The 21,510-nt window shown below is 55.2% G+C and overlaps 1 protein-coding gene and 1 long non-coding RNA gene across 27 annotated transcripts in view; one reads left to right on the plus strand and one right to left on the minus strand.

Annotated features, from left to right (window-relative positions):
- Positions 1 to 21,510, plus strand: part of NRXN2 (neurexin 2) — a 120,185-nt gene that overhangs the window by 58,205 nt on the left and 40,470 nt on the right. For 11 of the 26 annotated variants that reach the window (XM_054525701.2, XM_054525696.2, XM_054525689.2 and 8 more), the window contains 8 exons: positions 3,963 to 4,349; positions 4,620 to 4,823; positions 11,411 to 11,437; positions 12,967 to 13,095; positions 13,494 to 13,875; positions 14,493 to 14,683; positions 16,223 to 16,396; positions 16,791 to 16,910. In XM_054525701.2, the coding sequence (XP_054381676.1) occupies positions 3,963 to 4,349; positions 4,620 to 4,823; positions 11,411 to 11,437; positions 12,967 to 13,095; positions 13,494 to 13,875; positions 14,493 to 14,683; positions 16,223 to 16,396; positions 16,791 to 16,910 (1,614 nt within the window). The remainder of the gene's footprint in view (positions 1 to 3,962; positions 4,350 to 4,619; positions 4,824 to 11,410; positions 11,438 to 12,966; positions 13,096 to 13,493; positions 13,876 to 14,492; positions 14,684 to 16,222; positions 16,397 to 16,790; positions 16,911 to 21,510) is intronic. The other 15 variants (XM_054525702.2, XM_054525697.2, XM_054525700.2 and 12 more) reach the window with 2 other exon arrangements.
- Positions 16,902 to 21,502, minus strand: LOC129048898 (uncharacterized). Its single transcript, XR_008511575.2, has 4 exons — positions 20,531 to 21,502; positions 19,386 to 19,472; positions 18,545 to 18,757; positions 16,902 to 17,822 (listed from the first exon to the last, which is right to left on the minus strand). It is a non-coding gene; the product is annotated as an uncharacterized LOC129048898 (long non-coding RNA).

A 21,510-nucleotide genomic window follows, 5' to 3' on the forward strand; every position in this document is an offset into this window, starting at 1 on the left:
CCTTGGCCTCCCAAAGTGTTGGGATTACAGGCGTGACCACCGCACCTGGCCTTTTTTTTTTGAGACGAATTCTTGCTCTGTCGCCCAGGCTGGAGTGCAGTGGCGTGATCTCAGCTCACCGCAACCTCCGCCTCCCGCGTTCAAGCGATTCTCCTGCCTCAGCCTCCCGAGTAGCGGGATTATAGGGGCACGCCACCACGCCTGGCTAATTTTTGTATTTTTAATGGAGACGGGGTTTCACTGTGTTGGCCAGGCTGGTCTCGAACTCCTGACCTTGTGATTCACCCGCCTCGGCCTCCCAAAGTGCTGGGATTACAGGCGTGAGCCACCGCGCCCGGCCTCTGATGACCCATTTCATATGTGCACACAAACACAGACTTGGGGCAGCTATTCCGAGAAAACTCTCTTAGATCTTTTCCATTTTTTTTTCTATTTCTGTTTTTGCAATTGTGGTAAATGATACATAATAAAATTTACTACCCTTTCCTGCAGATCACATGGGACAGAGAAAGAAATGGAAAACAAAATAGCAAAAAAAATTTACCATAGTAACCTTTTTTTTTTTTTTTTGAGATGGAGTTTCACTCTTATTGCCTAGGCTGGAGTGCAGTGGCGTGATCTTGGCTCACTGCAACCTCTGCCTCCTGGGTTCAAATGATTTTCCTGCCTCAGCCTTCCAAGTTCTGGGATTATAGGCGTGTGCCACCATGCCCAGCTAATTTTTTTTTTTTTTTTTTTAACTGGAGATGGGGTTTCACCATGTTGATCAGGCTGGTCTTGAACTCCTGACCTCAAGTGATCCATTTGCCTTGGCCTCCCAAAGTGCTGGGATTACAGGCGTGAGCCACCGTGTCCAGCCCATCATAACCATTTTTAAGTATGCAGTTCAGTGATGTTAAGTACACTCATATTGTTGTGTAAATATCACTGGTAACTATTGTTTATCTCCAGAACTTTTCTCATCTTCCCAAACTGAAACTCTGGCCCATTATACACTAACTCCCTATTCCCTCTCCTCTTAGCCCTTGGCACTCACCATTCTACTTTCTGTGTAAGAATCTGGCTACTCTCGGTACCTCTGTTAAGTGGGATCATATATTTGTCCCTTTGTATCTGGCTTTATTTCATTTTGCATAATGTCTTCTAGGTTCGTTCATGTTGTAGCATGTGTCAGGATGTCCTTCCTTTTTAGGGCTGAATAATATTCCATTGCCTGGATATACACGTTGCGTTTATCCATCCATATGTTGGTGGATGCCTGGGTTGTTCTTTTCCATGCGTTGAGTGATCTTGGTGCAGAGGCCTGTACTCACTACGGTTTCCTCTTGTTGACCCTCCATTATACACCCCTTCCCCATCTCTTTCCTTCTCTCTCTCTTCCTTCTCCAACATTTGGTTCATTTGTAGAGAGTCTGGTTGGGTCGTGTAGAGCCCAGGAGGTCCTGCAGTGGGTGGGCAGAGCAGGCATGGGGGAATCTGGCTATAAATAGAGGTGTGGGTGATCAGGCAGGCCATGTTTGGTGGCCTGTTAGGGGAGTGGGCCCCCAGCCCTGGGAAGTGGGTTTAGAGTCAGGACCCTGGGTCATCTGACACCTTGTATGGAGAGAAAAGCTAGGGACCATGTTACTAAAAGGGGGCACAGCTCTGGTTCAGGTGAGGTTTTTTTTTTTTTTTGAGTCAGTTTTGCTCTTGTCACCCAGGCTGCCAGGCTGGAGTGTAGTGGCATGATCTCAGCTCACTGCAACCTCCGCCTCCCAGGTTTAAGCGATTCTTTTGCCTCAGCCTCTTGAGTAGCTGGGATTACAGGTGCCCACCATGCCTGGCTAATTTTTGTATTTTTAGTAGAGATGGGGTTTCACCATGTTGGCCAGGCTGGTCTCAAACTCCTGACCTCAGGCGATCCTCCTGCCTCAGCCTCCCAAAGTGCTGGGATTACAGGTGTGAGCCACTGCACCCGGCCTCAGGTGAGGTTTTGAGCAGAGAAGAACACGCCCTGAATGAGGGGATGTGTCTGTAGAGGAGGTCCCAGTTCTTCCCTCTTGGGTTCCCACCCTGTGCTCACATTGATTCTCCTCCCAAAGTTCCCTGCCAAATTCAGGCCTCATGCAGACCCAAATCCTCCTTAACCTCTCTTTAACCCCATGAAGTTAGGCAGAGTCTTTTTTTTTCTAACTGGGATGACTGCAATGGGGTCTTGCAGTGAGGAGAGAGATTGAACTCAACTCCCACCCCGACCCCTTTTATTTATTTATTTATTTATTTTTTGAGACAGAGTCTCGCTCTGTCACCCAGACTGGAGTGCAGTGGCACAATCTTGGCTCACTGCAAGCTCTGCCTCCCAGGTTCACACCATTCTCCTGCCTTAGCCTCCTGAGTATCTGAGACTACAGGCGCCCGCCACCACGCCCGGCTAATTTTTTGTCTTTTTTAGTAGAGACAGGGTTTCACCGTGTTAGCCAGGATGGTCTCGATCTCCTGACCTCGTGATCCACCCGCCTCGGCCTCCCAAAGTGCTGGGATTACAGGCGTGGGCCACTGCACCTGGCCCCGACCCCTTTTAAACAGTTCTTCCAAACTTGAAAAAGGACAGAGGAAGGAATTAAAAAATACAAGTAGAATAAAATTTCTAAGGTATAGGTTTCTGCAGCTTAAGGTCTCAGTAAAGGCTATGGAACTCCCACCAGATCCCAAGTCTTTTTTCTAAGATAATCACTTCCTCCTCCTTCCTCCTCCTTCTCCTCCTCCTCCTCTTCCTCTTCTTCTTCTTCTTCTTCTCCTTCTCCTTCTTCTCCTTCTTTTCCCTTCTTCTCCCTTCTTCTCTTCTTCTTTTTTGAGATGGAGTCTCACTCTGTCTCCCAGGCTGGAGTGCAGTGGCATGATCTTGGCTTACTGCAGCCTCTGCCTCCTGGGTTCAAGTGATTCTCCTGCCTTAGTCTCTCAAGTAGCTGGGACTACAGGTTTGCGCCAACACACCTGGCTAATTTTTTTTTTTTTTTGTATTTTTTTTTTTTTAGTAGAGATGGAGTTTCACCATGTTGGCCGGGCTGGTCTTGAACTCCTGACCTCAAGTGATCCATCCGCCTCGGCCTCCCAAAGTGCTGGGATTACAGGCGTGAACCACCATGCCCGGCCAAGCACCCTCTACTTCTGAAGAACTCTTCTACCTAAAAATTCTGTGCCTACCTCCTATCTCCTCACTGCTGTCCTGCCCCGCAGGCCCTGGAGCCAATCTGCTTGTGCACCTTGCTGGCCGCAGAGTGGGCTCTTGGCTGAGGGGTAGAGAGTGCAGGCTCTGAGTTCTTGCTGCTGGGACCATACTTTGGCTGTGTTCCTTCCCCACTGTGGCGCTTTGGCACTGTTCCCCAGTCTCTGCAAGCCTCGTCTACCATTTCAAAATGGGATCGTAAAGGACCAATTTCGTAGAGTTATTATGAGACTTAAGTGATATAATATATTTAAAGTGCTAGGTGCCTGGCATCTAGTCATAAAAGCTCAATAAATGTTTGTGGGGGGAAAAAACTCCTTTGGATTAAAGATCTTTCAGCCCCTTCTGTTCCTTGAGGTTCTCTGCTTCCGGTTCCCAGTCTAAGGAACTGGCTGGCAGGAATGACCCAGTGAATGATCCAGCCCTTTCTGAGTTCAAGATTTGGGCATGCCCACTTCCTGCATATCCTCTGAGGACTTGCTGAGGTGGGGAGGAGGGGTATGGACAGAGGCCCACAGCATTCTGCAGCTGGGCTGGGGCTGCGTCACAGAAGCCTCTGAGCCTGGGGGCCTTTGTCAAGCAGTTTTTGCAGTGAGTGAGGCCGAGCTTCCAGCCCAGGACTGCTGCTCGTCCTCCTGAGCCTGCTGCAGGGCAAAAGGTGGAGGGGCCCACACAAGGTGGGGGCCTCCTTGGCAGGGTCAGGATGTCCCTTTCTGGCCTGTGGCTTTTCTCCATCCTGCCTTCCCTTGATTCCCAGGCTCCATCTCAGTGAATAGTCGCAGCACGCCGTTCTTGGCCACTGGGGACAGCGAGATTCTGGACCTGGAGAGTGAGCTGTACCTGGGCGGTCTCCCGGAGGGGAGCCGGGTGGACCTGCCACTGCCCCCAGAGGTGTGGACAGCAGCACTCCGGGCAGGCTACGTGGGCTGTGTGCGGGACCTCTTCATAGACGGGCGTAGCCGAGACCTCCGGGGCCTGGCCGAGGCTCAGGGGGCTGTGGGCGTTGCCCCCTTTTGCTCCCGGGAGACGCTGAAGCAGTGTGCATCTGCCCCCTGTCGCAATGGGGGCGTCTGTCGAGAAGGCTGGAACCGCTTCGTCTGTGACTGCATCGGGACCGGCTTTCTTGGGCGGGTCTGTGAGAGAGGTGAGGCTGGTCTTCATCCTAGGTGTCCCTGCTCCCTATCCCTGTGCTCCTCCTTCTCAGGGTGACTCCTACTTTCCATCCCTGTGCCACCTCCTCCTAGGGGAACCCCTCGTAGACCTGCCCTAGGCTTCTCACCCTTGTAATGATTCTCTGATCTTCTCCCTCCCCTGGCCTCGGCCTGTCTTCCCCTTCCCTCTTCCCCGCCTGTCTTCCCCTTCCCTCTTCCCTGCCTGTCTTCCCCTTCCCTCTTCCCCGACTTCTGTGGGGCAGAGGCCACGGTCCTGAGCTACGATGGCTCCATGTACATGAAGATCATGCTGCCTAACGCCATGCACACGGAGGCAGAGGATGTGTCCCTGCGTTTCATGTCCCAGCGGGCTTACGGACTCATGATGGCCACCACTTCCAGGGAGTCTGCCGACACCCTACGCCTGGAGCTGGATGGGGGGCAGATGAAGCTCACTGTCAACCTCGGTAACCACCCTGCCCTGTGCTTCCTGACCCCTCACCTGGCCTTGTCTCTGACCCACACCTGCCTCTGTCTGGAGAAGCTGGTGGTGGCACCAGCAAGAGGTGCCCTCAGCAGAGTTTGGAGGTGGGGAGGTGCCAGCCTGGGTCAGAGACTCTGAGAGCTCTGTCCCTGGTGAGGACGCACAGTGTAGGGCGACATTCCATACTCAACGACACTGTGAGGGGCAAGACCCAGAGTATCTGGGGTATGCTAACTGTCCTCCCAGGTCACTCATGTGGATCTTGGTAGCATCTGTCCTGCACACACACGGATGACACAGCTCATTTTTGGTCAATGGCTCATCCACTTCCTCATTCATTGGTTCATTCATTTGAGAAGCACTTGCTGACGCCTAGTGGGTGCTAAGCCTGAGCTCGGTGTGGTGGCAGATACAGAGATGAGGAAGGCCTGGTCCCTGCACGCAGCTGCCCCCCACTGCTCTGCTCAGTCTAAACAGCAGTCTGTGTGTTGGTGTGTGGAGGTGCATGTGTGTACACTGGACACACAGACGTGCCATCTTCCCATTTCTAGTGCCATGGGCTTTCATATTTGAGCCTCATGGCTGTCCTGTGAAGACACTAGATCACCAAACAAGCATTACTGTCCCTGTTTTATAGATTATGAAATTCATGTATTGACTTGTTCAATATTACAAAACTAGTGAAGGCAGAGGGAGGAGCCAGGACTCAACCTGGGCCATTTGCCTTAAAGTTCAGTGCTTTTCCCATTGCCTCGGACAGGGCTGCTGACCCTCCCCCTCAGGCCACTCATGCTGACTCATGTCTCCACCCATGCCCAGGGTTGAGAGCAGGCTTTGACTCCACTTCACCTGGCAGTCCCCGGGGTGTCCATGAGGGCCAGACCATGAGCTTGTTAGGTTCTTCTCATGGGCTTCAGCTCTCCTAGTCAGGGCAAAAAGAAAACAGCAGGTTCACTCATTCAGCTATTTATGGGACACCATATAAATGCTAGGTATGTTTCAAGCCAGGGGCTACAGCAGTCAATAAGCAGTCCCCACCCCTTTGGAGCTTTCAGAGCAGGAGAACCCTGCAAATGAGAGGTCCTAAGCTGTTCAGGCTGAGGTCAAATCTGTCCATTTCAGACTGGCCTCTAGAAGCTTACAAAGGTGTAGCACCAGCTGTATAGGAAGCTTGCAGGCCATCAAGGTCACTTGTTGTATCCTAGACCTAGAGAGGAAGCAGGGCTCTTCTGAGCAGGTTAGAATCCTCGACTGGAGAGAATACAGAGCTTTGACCATTTTTTTTTTTTTTTTTTTTTGAGATGGAGTCTCGCTCTTTCACCCAGGTTGGAGTGCAGTGGTATGATCTGGGCTCATTGCAACCTCTGCCTCCCAGGTTCAAGTGATTCTCTGCCTCAGCCTCCCGAGTAGCTGGGATTACAGGCACCCGCCACCACGCCCGGCTAATTTTTGTATTTTTAGTAGAGATGGGGTTTCACCATCTTGGCCAGGCTTGTCTTGATCTCCTGGCCTCGTGATCCACCCGCCTCGGCCTCCCAAAGTGCTGGGATTACAGGTGTGAGCCACTGCGCCTGGCTGAACTTTGAACTTTTAAATACTCATCTGGAGTCTCATCCTAACATTGGTCTCCAGGGCATTTGTGGGACAGACTGTGGCCTTTGGGGGACCCCATTGCCTTGTAAATGTATTTATACTATGTTCTTTCCTTTTCCTCTTTTGGCCATCTGGCCTTTGTATTCCTAGGACAAAGATTTGCTGAGAGAGGTGGGGACTGGAGGTGGGGAGATATGCAGGTGGCCAGGGCCTCAGAGTTGTTTGAAGGGTTCCCCTCAGCTCTGTTTCTAACCACGATCACAGCCTGTAGAGCAGGTGGTGTGCAGCAGCTCTGCAGGGGAGAGCAGGCTGGGAGGCACTCTAGTCAGTGCTCCACAAGTCTGCACAATGCCCCCTTGCATCCCTGAAACAGTCACAAGAGGATAGCCCCAGCCAAGGACCCCATAAGTGGCTCTGTACTTCCAAGTCTGCCCAGATTTGTGTATCCAGTGTGAGTTCCCCCCCACTTTGCCTGGGCATATGTGTGTTGTCTGCATCTAAGCACATGTCTCTGTGCTTGCTGGGGACACAGCAGGAAAAATCTGGGGCCTTGGATTTGCAGGGAAGGCAGATGCATTTTGCTTATTTGGACTGTCCTAGGCCCCTTGGAAGAAGATTGTGTCTCTTAAGATTAGACAGGAAACAACGTCCTTGGTCAGGAAAACTTATCCTGTGGGCCCTTGGGACCCACCCTCTCCTCTCCATGGGCACACTTTTCTGTCTGTGCCACATAAGTGCTCAGAAGTCAGAGAACAAGGTGGCCTCTTGGAAGACACATCGTGTTAAGAATAGGCTTCCCAGACTGACAGATAACAGGACTCTCCTTCCACCCATTTCTTACCCCTGGCTGTGCCCCTGCCCCCATCTGTAGACATGTATGTGCTGAGATGCCATCTCTAGCATGGCTCCTGACAATCTGTGACCAAAGGCTTGGTGCAAACGCATCTGTCTACAGATTCCTCCTGTGTAGGCACTGTGGACACGCAGGTGGTCCCTACCCAGCCACCCTTGGGTTGGGATGGGAAGAGTTCTGGGCTTCGGGCCAGAAGTCCTGGGGCCTAACCTTGGTATCTTTTACTGTTGGGTAAGTCATTTCCCATCTCTGAGTCTCTGTCTCTTTTTTTTAATCTTTAAAATGGAGATAAGAATCTTCACTCTGCCTACGTCTGTGGTGGTTTTGAGGCTCAGATGGAAAAATGGGAATGAAACCATTGAAACAATTGTGTAGATGCAAGGCCCATAGTAGAGAGCCACCCAGCCTTCTTGAAGGAAAACCGTATTGGAATAGAGACATGAGTTTGGAGCCAGGCCTGGGGGCTACTTCCACATAGCATGGACAGACTGGAGTTGTCCTCTACTAGGTGTGCCCATGGGGTCCCAGCTGTCAGTGCAGCGGATGGGAAGAGTGCAGTGTAAAGAATCTCTGAACCACAAGGCGTCACCTCCTTCAGCCTTCTGGCCCACGTGAATCACTTCAAGAGCCCCATTCCTGTCCCCCATTGCTTGCTCCCCAGGACTTGCAGGGCCTCACAGACCGGCAGCAACACCAAGGCCCCAGGCCTGGGCTGGACTCACTACTGGGGAAGAGAGAGAAGCCTTGTGAGGCTTGGTCTCTGGCCTCATGATCTTATCCTGTAGAGCGAAGCTATTGCTCCAGGAGGCAGCTCTGCAGCTCCACAGGCACTCAGTGGATTGAAACAGACCCCGGGGTGGGCCTGAAGAGGGAGCGGAGGCTGCAGGTGACCACTAGGTGGGATCGCTTAGTGCTAGCCTCAAGAGATGGGATATTTGCTAGATAAGAGAGGGCCAAAAAGGCACTGCTGCCTCTTTCCAGGCAGAGGATCCTAAGTAACTTATCATGCCTCCTGCTGCAGCTTCCCAGCCCCTAGTATGTTTGCAAACACTGAGCAAGTTCCCTGAGCTCTGCTGTCTGCAGCCCCTGAGTTGGGGAGTTGATCTCTGTCCCTAGAGGATGGTAGAGTCCCCTGGATTCTTTGCCCTATCCCAGCATGGCCTGGGCCCCTCCCTGGAGGGGAAGAGAGGACAGGCCAGGCTGGGCACTGTCCTCTACTAGCTGTGCCCCTGGGGTCCCAGCTGTCAGTGCAGCTGACATGAAGGGTGTGGTGTAATTAAAGGATCTCTGAGCTGCAAGGGGGTTACCTCCTTCAGCATCCCTCCCCACCCCATGAATCACTCATACACTCCCCACCAGTGGGAGGCCTTCTGCCTCCCACCTCCAAGATCCATTCTGATCATTGAGTGGTTCTTTCTTGGTGTCACCCTGCCCTTCTGAAATTCCCACTTATTGTGAAATTCCCATTAGTTCTGCCCCCTGGAATCAAACGGAGAAATCTAACTCTCGTTCATGTTTTAAATCAGGCTAAATACACATTGTATCCCAAAGCCCTTTAATCCCTGGGGCCATGGGAGGGTACATTGCCTTTCCACCTGAGGCTGGTCAGTAATTATCAGGGGGGCTGCTGGGAGCCAGCTCTGAAGGAGGGCTATGACAGAGTGCATGCTGCCACTCTGTGATGTCACTTCTGAGACAGATGCCTGGGAGCCTTGGGCCCACTGTCTCCAACCCATAGGGCCTGGGCAGGGAAGGAACCCAGGTGAGGCAGGGCTGGGAAGCCAGTGTTCTTTCCCCTGAGTTCCTTTCCATGCAGACTGCTTTGTCTCACCTCCCCAACATGTGTTCATACTATGACCCTGCTCTCTGTGTCCAGCCAGGGCCTTCGTGGGTCTGTGCCACCAAGACCACTCACTTCTGCCTATTCCCTGCACTTGAGGCACAGGTCACTAGTTAACAGGTTACTAGTTAGTGCCCCCTGAACTTTGGTGAATGTGTATGTTGAAGAGGCTGGGTTTCTCCTGCTCACTCTCAATCTCTGGCTTTCTTCTGGATGGGGCTGGCTTCCCTCTGGGTGCCCATCTTCAAGTCATTTGCTCTTGCAAACCCTACTGGAGCCTGTGTTTCTGAGGGTGGAGTCTCTGCAGGGGCAGGCCTGGAGCTGACACCTCTTCTCTGGACAGATGGACCCCCCATTCCTGGTGCTCCCTTGCTGGGGAAGGGGAAGAATCGAGCTCCTTCTTTGGGCCTTTTCCCCAGTAGGGGACCTGCTTGCCCATCCAGCCTCCCCTTTTTTCTTTTTTTGGACCCTTCATTGGTGAAGACTCTGCTGGCTCCAAGAGAGCCCCTGTGACCTGACTCCAGGGCCTGGCACCCTTCTACCCTCACCCTAACAGTCCTCCTCTTCCTCTTCTGTCCAGCCTCCCCTGTCTCCTCTGTGCAGCCGCTCCTTCCTCTGCTCCGTTTTCTTCCTCTTTTCTCTCTGCACTCTCTCTACCTCATTCCTCTCACCGAGACTTCTCACTTCCCTCTGTGTCTGCCCTTTGACCTTTTTCTGCTCCTCTGTTCCTCCCTTGGTGCCAGGCTGTGGCCCAGGGTCCTGGCTGCTCGCCTCCACTCTTCTGCTGCGGTTGACAACGCGTGTGGAGCTCAGCTGTACTGCCGAAGGGCCGTGGCCCTCAAAGCCACAGGGGCATCAGTTTACCTCCACTGCAGGAACCTTCAGGGGCCCAGGGGATGCAGCTGCCCACCCCCTTTGCTTCCTGGGCTGTGGGGTAGGCAGAGCCTATTTGGGGTGGAGCGACAGGAGGCCAGGGTATTGGGCCTGTCAATCGAGGGCTGGGAGACTGCCCCTCTCTGAAAGGCAAAGCCAACCCAGTGTCTACCTGCTGCCTACTTCCTGCTCAGGATCCTACTGTTATCCATTCCCTCAGCTCACATGGAGGGAAGCTGAGGCATGGAGAGAAGTGCTTTGCCCAGGGTCACACAGTGAGTTAGTGAGTGTTAGGGTGGAGATAAGGACCCAGCTCCCCTGCTTCCCAGTAAAGGATTTCTGCAGCTCCAGCCAGCCCCCTCCCTCGGGCTGAGTCAGGCTTGGCGTTTGATGGAGTGGTGCAGGCATCCTAAAGGCCTTAAATCTGGACTTCATAGGACCCTGGTCCACTGTTCCCTCTGCAAGACCTGACTGGCTCCCACCTTTGGGTGATGTGTCTAACCAGAGGGATGGCCAGAGGCTTCAGGGCCCTGGGCTGCTGGCTCTGTGTAGCCACACGGGGCCTTCCCAGTCCTGAAATCAGAGGATAGCAATGCCAGGACTGGACTGGGGCAGGGGCAGGAAACTTTGCTTATGGTGGCTGCTTGTCCCCAACTGCTTTGTGTTCTCAGAGAAATCGTATTTTGGGGGCTGCACTGTCTCTATCTGTGAGGCCTTGGCTCCTCTGACTAGGAAAGCAGGTTAATACTAGATCCTCTTCAGGGTGAAGGACTCCCCTGATCTATCCCCAGTGGCAGCCTGGCATTTCCCAGGATAGGAAAGGGTGGAAGGAAGGTTCCTGTAGGGGTGGTACTAGCCCCTGGGGCTTTGGGAGGTGTATGGCCTCGGGAAGGGGGCCCTGGGGCAGACCCCCCTATTTAGCTCAGAGCCCAGAGGGGAACAGGGAGTGACAAGTCACACCTGGGCTCTGAGGAGGGAGTCGTCCCAGAGCAGGGGATGCAGGGATTCTGGCTCTCCCCACCCATCTCCCTCCCAGAGACAGGGGAGATGTGGGGTTGGTCAAGCCCTCGGCCCCCATTGATCCCCTGTACGACTGGGATTCCCAAGGTGCCCGTCTCCCTCAGACACTAGAGGCCTGGTCCTCTCTAAGAAGGGGGCCACAAGCCCTCTTCCCATCATCTGACTGCCCTGCCTTCCAGCTCTGGGGAGGGTTGGAGCCCTCTTGGGGGCAGGAGGGACGGGTCCAACTGAGGAAGGGAAGAAGGCACCTGGGCACGCGTGGTCCCCGGAAAGTGGCCCTTGGGGGAACCCCGCCCGCAGACACCCCTCCCTGTGAAGGATGTAAAAAAAAAAAAACCTGTTTTACCTTTTTGTCTCCCCTTCCCCTCTGCCCGCCCCATGGCCCCCCCAGACTGCCTGCGCGTCGGCTGCGCACCCAGTAAGTGGCTTCCCTCTTCTTCTGCAGAGACCCAAGGGAACTGGGATGCTGGATGCTGGGATTTAGGGAGGGAAGCTGGGAGGAAGAGAACCCGTGATTGCTGGCTCGAATGGGGGTTGGGCCTTGAGTGTGGGGAGGGGTGCAGGCAGGAGGGTGAGGTTGGGTGGTTGTGGAAGGCAGGAGGGACCAAATGAAGCAGAGCCAAGGAGAGCTGGGGGAGGGCCTGCAGTCAGGATGTTCACTGGGTCTAGGAAGGGAGAGACAAGGACACCCTTTACCCAAGTCAGCAGGAGGGTGGGGAGGAGGTAGAAATCAAGGGCTGGGGCAGAGTCTTGGGTAGCACCTGTGCTCCTATGGACTGGCAGGGAGGAGTCTGAGAGGGGCTGGAATAAGCTGCTGCATCTCCAGAACTGGCCACAAGGGGGAAGGCGAGGGATGCGGGAAAGAGGATGAGGGTGGGAAGGGAGCCCTCCTCAGCTCCTGTGTCAGCTGGGGTGAGTTTCTGCCAAATGGGGGCTCCTTCTGTGGTGACAGTGAGGGCTCTCAGCAGGGGTGAGATGGAGAGTGAGCAGGTGGACATCTCCAGGCATCCCAGTGCGCCTGGGCTCAATGCTCTGTCTCAGGGTGTTTCTGCATGGTGTGGCTTGGGGTCACATGGGGGAGCACATGCACGTGGTAGGCCCAGGCAGAGAGACTGTGTGTGCTGGGCGCCCTGCTCTTCGTGTGTGTGTGGCATGCTGTGTGCGTGCTGGAGTGAGCACCGGGGGGAGCCAGGGATGACCAGGGAGTGCTGCAAAGTCCAGCAGCATTTGAAAGATAAGTATGTTTTGTTTTAGACTCTGGAAGCTGATAATCCTGGTCTTGAGTAAATGGCCATAATTCCTAAGAAACAGAACCTTCCCCTCTCTGGCCATCCTGTATATTTATGGGCAGTACGTGTGGTGGCGTGACCTAGTGTGTGATGTTAATCAGGCATGTGTATGTAGAAAGGTCCCATAGGGTCCCATTGTAGATGGAGGAGCTGGTGTCTGTGTGGAGGCCGAAGCTGTGGGCTCACATTTACATTTGGGTACTGTGTGAAGTTTTGAAAGTTTTAGGTCTGTGTTTATACTCTGGGAATATAGCTTCTGGCCACATTCACTGAAGGCCCTTAGGAATCTGGGGGAAGAGTATGTTGGTCATAGGTGTGGGTGTCTGTGTGCAGGGCCTCAGGGTACAACTCCAGAGGCACCGTTCACTTAATATTCTATGTGCAAGGCACCTCCTGAAGTCACACAAAGGGCAGTCCTGAGAGTGGATGTATGACTGGGGTATAAAAGCTCTGCGTGTGCATGGACTCCAGGTGTGATGGGAGGCCATAAGTGTGTGTACTTGTATTCATGGGTGTGTTGTGTGGCCAAATATGAGCCACTGGTCATGTATGTGTTCATGTGTAGCATGTGCGGGGGTGGGGAGGCTGTCTGTGTGTCCAAGGTGATATAGGAAGTCACCTGTGAGCATGTATAGGTGCCCTACTCACTCCCCCCTTGGTGCCGCAGGTAAAGGCCCCGAAACGCTGTTTGCGGGGCACAAGCTCAATGACAATGAGTGGCACACGGTGAGGGTGGTCCGGCGTGGCAAGAGCCTGCAGCTGTCTGTGGACAACGTGACTGTGGAGGGTAGGTGGTCTGGGCCCAGGGAGGTGGACACATCTCCATTGACCTATGCTTGGCCCTGTTCTACTTGGTGACCACTGCCTGGGCTGCCGTTCCTAGGACAGTGTTCTGGCAAGCTGCCTCTGCCATTTCTCCTTCAGGGGTGGAATGTTATGGGCATCTGGACCCCAGGAATGATTTCAACTCCCTGTAGGCAGCATTCCCCTGGCAGCCTGTTGACTCTTGACTGGCGAGTCCTGCCACTCCTCTTGGAGCTGTGCTGGCTGCTAGTGCCTAGCTGAGGACATCTCTGCTGATGTCACTCATGGGTGGCCCTCCTGTGGAGGGGAGGCTCCTGGGAACCCAAGCCCCAGCCCTACCCCAAAGCCATCCCCCTCATCTTGGTCTCCTGTCCTGAGCAGGACAGATGGCAGGGGCCCATACGCGGCTGGAGTTCCACAACATTGAGACGGGCATCATGACGGAGCGGCGGTTTATCTCCGTGGTGCCCTCCAACTTCATCGGGCATCTGAGTGGGCTTGTGTTCAACGGCCAGCCCTACATGGACCAGTGCAAGGATGGTGACATCACCTACTGCGAGCTCAATGCTCGCTTTGGCCTGCGTGCCATCGTGGCCGATCCTGTCACCTTCAAGAGTCGCAGCAGCTACCTGGCACTCGCCACGCTCCAAGCCTATGCTTCCATGCACCTCTTCTTCCAGTTCAAGACCACGGCCCCTGATGGGCTTCTTCTGTTCAACTCGGGCAACGGCAATGACTTCATTGTCATCGAGCTGGTCAAGGGGTGAGGGGCTGGCCATTGCACTGCTGTCAAGGAGGTGGCCCCCTCCCCCTGCTGAACCACATACAGCTCCCCCGGCTACTGGCTGAGGTGTCCAATCCCCCCCAGATCACAAGTCAAGATTCAGGTCCCCGACCATAAGTCGAGAGGCTCCCTCTTCAGCCAAGATGGAGAAGCACACCCTCTTCCACTGCTGACTCCCCAGCTGCTTCCTTGCCAGAGTTCCCTGTTATATCTGTTCTCTGTCCACTGTCACCTTCTCTACAGGCAGAAGTCAGTCTTGCCCCTCCGTTGCCTTAGGGGACCCCACTCCAGAGCAGCCCAGTCCCTGCCTCCAGAGGACCCTGCTGACCCACAAACCTCTCCCCTCTAGCTCCTCTTCTGAGCTTGTGTCACAAGAGCCAGCTCGTTGGTGGCCCTCCTTCCTTACATTCTCCCCATGACAGGATCTCACACCATAGCCCTCTTGCCATTGGTTTTGGTCCCTCTCCTCTGGGGTCTCCCTTTCAGTCCCTCTTCCCATGGCACCTAGGACCCCTGCCAGCCATAGCTCCTCCTCACCCCACCTTCCCAGCATCACCCCCACCCTGACCCAGTGTCTCCTCCCTACTGTGGGGCAGGTACATCCACTACGTGTTTGACCTGGGGAATGGCCCGTCCTTGATGAAGGGGAACTCAGACAAACCAGTCAATGACAACCAGTGGCACAACGTGGTGGTGTCCAGGGACCCAGGCAACGTGCACACGCTCAAGATTGACTCCCGCACTGTCACGCAGCACTCCAATGGCGCCCGAAACCTCGATCTCAAAGGTGGGGCTGGGGCCTCTGGAGAAGGCCTGGCCCTAGCCCAGATACCCCTCACCCCAGCGAGATCACCCCATTCCTGCGACGCTGCTTCCCTCGGTTCCCTGCCCCCAGTTTCCAGCTCTCTTTCCCTGTCTCCACTATGTCCAGCCTGACATTTTCCTGTCCAAGTTCTGCTTGGCTGTCTTGCGAGTCTGCATCTCCCCACTGAAAGCCTGATTGCAGGATGCGTCTCACAGGGTGCTTGGTGGCCTCATTCCAGAGCTAGGAGTAGGTAGCCCAGGCCCTCCAAGGATCTCCTGGGCCTCCAAGGTTGAGAAGCCTATGTTGGTTGAGGGCTGGAGTGAAAACAGGGAGCTTAGCATCCTCCTGGGTGAGGTAGACACTATGGGGCAGAGGACGTAGCAGGAGCTAGAGTCCCCGAGTCACCTGTCTTGGGCATTGGCTGGGCTAGCTTGGGGACATTTTGGACCTAGGCTTCCCTGGTGTGCTCAGGGTCACATCAGGGTGCCACATTCCCCAGGGCCTCTTCAGTGCTCATTGAAGCAGTCATTGCCTGCCCCCAGAATGGGTGACTGAGAGATCAGGGAAGAGGAGGGTGAGCTAAGGCGTGAGCATTGGGACAGGAAAGGTGCGGCTTCTCCAGAGCCTACCGAGGGCAATGTGATCTGCTTTCTTGCACATGCCCAAAGCAGCCCTCAGCCCCATAGGAACCCCTGGGCATCAGCCTGCCTCAAACTGTCAGAGCTTGGGGAGGGTCCTCAGAGACCATGGAATTAACTGCCCCACTCCCTCAGATCTGAGATCTGTCAGATCTCTTGACATAGTGCTGTGAATTCCCCTTGCTCTCAGAAGGGGGCGATGTGTCACAGAGAATCCAAAGTGGCAGCAAACCCAGGGGTTATCTTGGCGGGTCTTGTGTTGTACTGAGCCCGTGGCCAGGGCAGCAGACTGACCAGTGTCTTGACTGAAGCTCAGCTGTGGCCTGGCTAGGGCTTCCAGGGATTCCAGGGAGTTAGGCTCTGTGGCAGGGGATCAGGTGTTGCGGAGGAGAACTTCCCAGAGTCCCAAGGCCAAGCCCTAGTTGTTGGGGGAAGGGAACTGGGCTTTGAACTCCCTAGGAGAGAGCCCAAGAGTTGGGAAAGGCTTGAAGGAGTTCTGGGAATGGGAAACTTTGGGAGGGAGGGAATGGGGGTGGAGGGGATCAGGCTGCGCATCTATGAAAGGCCCTGATTACGGGCCGGAACTGGAATCAAATGTGTGGGAGAGAGCACAGAGCAGGTTCCTCCAGCTGTCCCCCAGCCCCCACTCTCCCAGGCATCTGGGCTTCTCTGGGAGGGGAGCAGGCAGATGGCAAAGTGGAGAAGGAAAAAGTGTGTTGGGGGGGTGCGGGTTGTGCAGGTCTCTGGATCCCTGTTAGGGACCTGGAATCTGGGATGGAACACAGAGAACCTGAGAGGGCTGGGAGGACCTGAAAGCCAGATGCCATTGTCTTGGGATGGGAATGGGGACCTGGATGCCTTGGTTGACCCGCTCCCTTTGCAGGGGAGTTGTACATTGGCGGTCTGAGCAAGAATATGTTCAGCAACCTGCCCAAGCTGGTGGCCTCCCGGGATGGCTTTCAGGGCTGCCTGGCCTCAGTGGACCTCAACGGACGTCTCCCAGACCTCATCGCTGACGCCCTACACCGCATTGGGCAGGTGGAGAGGGGCTGTGATGGTGAGTGGAGGGTGGAGGAGTGAGGCGTGGCCCTACTGGCTACAGGATGGCCAGCTGCAGAGGCAGACCAGGGCAGGTAGCCTCTGCTCTACAAAGGGGCCTTCCTTCTCAGGCCTTATGGGAGCTTGCCCCCACAGTTCTGGGGCAGGGATACAGGTGTGTGAAGGGTCACTTGCCCTCCCTGTTGTCTCACCCTGGCCCCTTGTCACAGTCCAAGGCCAAGCCTAGCGGACCTGACCCCCCTGCCCCAATCCCTCTCATCTGTACTTGGCCCTTTCAGCCAGGCAGAGCTCAGAGTAGGGACCTCTCTGCCTGGCTCTGAAGCTTCCACACCTCCTGGGGAGAGAGGGGGCTTGGCTGAGCCAGAGGTGTTCCTTTCTCCTGCCCCTTCCAGGCCCCAGCACCACCTGCACTGAAGAGTCCTGTGCCAACCAGGGCGTCTGCTTGCAGCAGTGGGATGGCTTCACCTGCGACTGCACCATGACTTCCTATGGAGGCCCTGTCTGCAATGATCGTGAGTGCCTGGGAGGGCTGGGGGCGGTTTGGGGAGACCAGGGTCCATTCCCAGCCATAGGGGCTGCCAGGGAGGAAACAGGGCCTCTGAGCATTCAGGAGCTGTGCTGCTTCTTCCTTCTCATCCCTTGTCTGCAGAGTCCCAGGGGAGCTGTGGCCTGCTGTCCCCTCATAGGGTCTTTCTCCTGGGGCTGTGCAGGATTGCTGCTGCCTGAAGCTCTGGGGGGACCCACTGATAGATGGCCTCTCCTCCTTGTTCTCAGCTGGTGGGACCCTGCTCCCTTCACCCAAAACCAAAGGTGTTGGCCTCAGTGGGGTGAACTTGCTGCTGTCCTGTGTAGTTTTGGTGATGGCCTTACATGTACTTGTACCTCACACAGACACACTATTGCACTGGGAGGGGGGCTGTTAACAATCTGCACCCCCTTTGGTGCCCTCAGGGCATGAAGTGGGAATCTGTTATTTCTTGCTGAGAGCAGGACCACACCCCAGAGGACAGGCTCTGGAGGCTTCCAGGAGGCCAGGCTGCTGGACAGCTGGTTTCCCTGGAATGGGCTCCTCTTTCTTCCCCAATAATCCCAGCTGCAGTTTGTCCCCTTGAGCCACAAGGTCACTCCCTACTGTCTTCGCTTGGTTCTTTTCCTCCTAGGCTGGACATCTGATTGCCAACTTGCATTCTGTTTGAGGCCCCTCCCCAGAGAGGGCAGGGTCAGCAGCAGTTCCCAGTCCCTAGCAGTTGGTGGCCTGCAGCTGGTTAGAGCCCTGCAGAGGGAGGGCAGCTGAGGCAGGAATGACGGGGAGGCAACCTTCTACTCTGTGGGGTAGCTTTGGCATTTCCCTTGGATGATTGGGCTGGAGTGGGTGGGCAGAGTGCAGCCTCCTCAGCATTGCTTGAATCATCTTCCCTGGGGTCCTGCTGAGAGACCAAGCAGAAAAGTCAGCCGCCTGGGAAGAAACACACACATGCACACACACACACATGCGCACACACACACACACACACAACGGAGCATCTCCATTTTACAGACATGGAATACGGCTGGAGAGGGACAGTCGATTTCTGGAGGTAGTTCATAGTAGATTTGGGGTGAGACTCCAGTCAGTGCCTTTGCCTCCATACCACACTGTGGGACCTTCATCACCTGGGCATGAGTCCTGAGTTTCTTACAGGAGAAACCTACTGGGTCCAGGAGCTCTTGGGTGGTGTTAGTTTTTCTTTCCCCTTTGAAAAAAATGTCTACCCCATCTCCCTCAGTGCTTTCCTCGTGTTCTTAGGCATGTCCAGCCCTTGGGTACCACCACATCCCCACTCTGTCTCCCAAGATTTTCCTTACTTGACCTGCTGCTCTCTGTGCCTTCCAAAGCCTCCAGACAATGGCCAGCTGAGGGTGTTCCAGCCCTGACTGCCAAGGCATGGAGACCTGGCTGTGGCTGGACCTCTTCCCCTCCAGCTAACTCAGTTTTGCACAGATCTGGAGATGATGGTAACTTCGTTGCTTAATAGTAACACTCCCCACTAATAGTTTCATGTTTTGCTGCTTATAAGGCCCTTTTAATTTGATCCTCAGAGAAGGCAGTGGCCTTTGTGTTTAACTGATAAGGAAACCCAGGCCTCAGTAAGAGGCAGTTACTCACCCCAAGTCATAGAGGGTCGATGGTAGAGCTTGGCTGGAACTTAGGTGCACCTGACTGTTTGTCACTCCCTGCTGCTCATTTAGTCCTCAGGGAGGGGGGGGTGGGGTAGTGGTGGTACCCATGGTGGGCACTTCTTGCCTGGGGTGGAAGAAATCAGGATCACGAAGTGCTGCTGCCCGTCGCCACTGCTTCACTCCCACACAGTGGAGCCTTCTGGAAAGGGGGCATGAGATGGATGGGAAGTGGGGGTTGTGCCACCTTTCAGCAGGGATAGGAAGAGCAACTTCTTTGGGTTCCAGGCTGGTGGGAGGGAGGGAGAGTTGGGGCTGGGGAGCAGGGCGCATCTTGGGAGGCGTCATCCAAGCACTGGTCTCTGCAAAGCTGTGGAGCTAAGACAAGGTGGGTGCAACCTGGGGGCCACACAGGGCTCAGTGTGCTGCTGCTCTGAGCTCTGGCTCTGGGGTAATGCTGAGATCTCCACCCCTGGAGGGCAGGGCAGGAATCTTGGGAGTGGGACCCAATCCTCTCTTCTCCCAGGGCTACTCCTCCTTCCTAGCTTGTCTCTGGTTTTTCATGCTCTCTTTCTATGGCCCTGTGATGTACAAGGTCAGGCAGGAACCGAGCAGAGAGACCTGTTCAGTTAGCTCTGCCTTCACCCGTGGGAGGCCCTGGGGGCGCAGGCAGGCCCTGGTTTCAAGAGAGGAAGGAGGGTGGAAATGGCAAAGATGGAAGGAGCAGGGCCTGTCCTCTGAAGGGTGGGGCTGGGGGGTGGAGCTGTCTGGTGGGGGAGAGACTAGGGTGAGGAGAGGTCACACCTTCAGAACAACTTTTCCCCACTTACCACCTCAATTTCTCCATCTGTGACATGGGAACTACTCCTGGGGGTGCAGGGGACTTTGTGTTCCTTTAAGGCTTATGAGTGTCTGCTCTGGGAAGACAGGAGAGAAAAGATGAGATGGAGGAAAGTGGACAGCAAATGAAAAAGAGAACATGAAATGAGAAAGGGTAGCTAAAAAGAGACAGTTCCCAGGGCTGAGATTTGGGACCGAGGTGTTCCCATAAGGCCTGCTTGCTCCTCTGTCTTTCGGAGCCTGTCTCCTGCCTCTCCCAGGCGGTCAATTCCTTACCATCTCTGCCTCCCTGTCTCTGTTCATCTCTGCAGCCTCTATTGATCTCTTGCATACCTCTGTCTTTCCCTTCTTTTTTACCCTCTATGTCTCCCCCCTCCCTTCTCAGCCTTGGCCCCCCCATCTCTCTCCAGTTCCCACTCACTGGTATTGATTGGCCTCTAGGCGGTTTCCCTTCCTTTCCTCTCGCCACCGGCTCCTCCCTCCCTCCCTGTGGGACCATAAATTTTCTGCCTGCTCAGAGCTGTGTCAGTCTATATTCCAGATCCAGGGGCCCAAGTACGGGATAGAGAGGGCAGGAGGACGTGGCCTCTGGGGGCCCCAGCCCTGCTCCTGGCGTGCAGTCTCTCCTCCAGCACTGCATGGGTCGGGGCCCTGCACCACCGGAAGCCTCCTCTGGGTGCCTCTGAGGACCGCTTTCTTCACTTCTAAAGGCCTGGGGGCCAAATCTAGCCCTGGCATGTAGTAGGGGTGGAGGACTGGCAGCAGCACTGGGGAGATGTCCCAGGTCCTGACTGCATCCTGGAGCTGGGGGTGGCACATGGGGCTCGTGGTGACAGTTTTTGCTCCCAAATGGAGTTCAGAATCAATAAACAGGAGCCAGCTCTCTCCAGCCCCTCCCAGCCTCCTCTCTCCCAGCCCTCCCCTTTCTCACTTCACCCGCCCCTGCCTCCTGTCCTTTCCTTACCCAGCCCTCCTCCTCACTCTGCTGCACTGTTTCTTCAGCTCCCCCAGGTGCCCTCTCCACCTCTCTCCTCCTTTCCCTCCTCCTCTACCCTCTGCCTTCCCACCCTCTCCCCTGTCCGAGCAGGTTGGTGCGTACGACCGGGTGACGGGAAAGGAGTCTCTCTGTGCTTACCTCTGGGGCCACAGGTGCTTTCCAGAGTGTCCAAAAGTTTGGGGTCAGATCCCAATTGGAGGGCATCCTGAAGGAGAAGTGGTTTCCTCGGCTTGACATACGTGGCCCAGGAAGGGTTTTGTCCTAAATGGGACACTCAGTGGACCGGTGTCCTCTAGACCCCCTCATCGAGGGAGAGGTTGGGGCTGGGGCAGGGGCAGTGGTAGTGGAGAGGAAGGATTGGAGGAGTCCAGGAGAGGCTTGTGCAGGGGGCTGGGGGAGCAGCTTTTTGGGGAGGTGGTGGGGAGTTGTACGTGTGTGGCATGTCTTATTCCTGAGTACCTCGAAGGCTCTGGGTGCACTGTATGCTGTGGACCCTATTTTGGAGGGTGAGCTTGGGGGGCAGGGGTGTCTGTGTGTATGTTGGCCATTCATGTCCTATGATCAAACGTGTGTGTGCACGCATGTATGCCCCGTGAGCATGTGTATATGCTCCCCTGAGAGTGAGTTGGTGTGCCAGTGTCTGTGAGCACATGCATACATGTATGTGTCTGAGCCTGTGTGCCTACCCGCACAGTGTGCCCGTATGGGCACGTGGATGTCTCCATACCCAAGCCAATACACATCTCAGTGTGCACGTGCGTTGCGAGGGGTGGTGCAGAGGTGGCCGCCGCGGCATCTCAGCAGGCTGTGCCAGAGAGCATTATTGGGGTTCATCCGGGTGGGGTGGGCGGGGAGGAAGAAAGTGGCCTCTCTTGCTAGCCTCAATCCCGTTCCATTATTCAGCAGGGTCCCTTCTCCAGGAGGGGGGTGCAGGAGGAGCTAGCGTGTCCAGGCGCGGGGGAGGGGCGGGCGCGCGCAGAGGAGAGGCGAGCGCCGAGCGGGCTAGCCAGGTGCCGCGCGGCGGAGCTGCCCAGCGCCGCCCGCAGATCCGGAGCCGCTCTGGTCCCTCCGCCCTGCCCCCTCCTCCTCCCGCGCTTCCCCTCCCCTCTCCGCTCTCC

The sequence above is a fragment of the Pongo abelii genome, chromosome 9 (genome assembly GCF_028885655.2).
Source record: "Pongo abelii isolate AG06213 chromosome 9, NHGRI_mPonAbe1-v2.0_pri, whole genome shotgun sequence".
NCBI classification, from domain to species: domain Eukaryota; kingdom Metazoa; phylum Chordata; class Mammalia; order Primates; family Hominidae; genus Pongo; species Pongo abelii.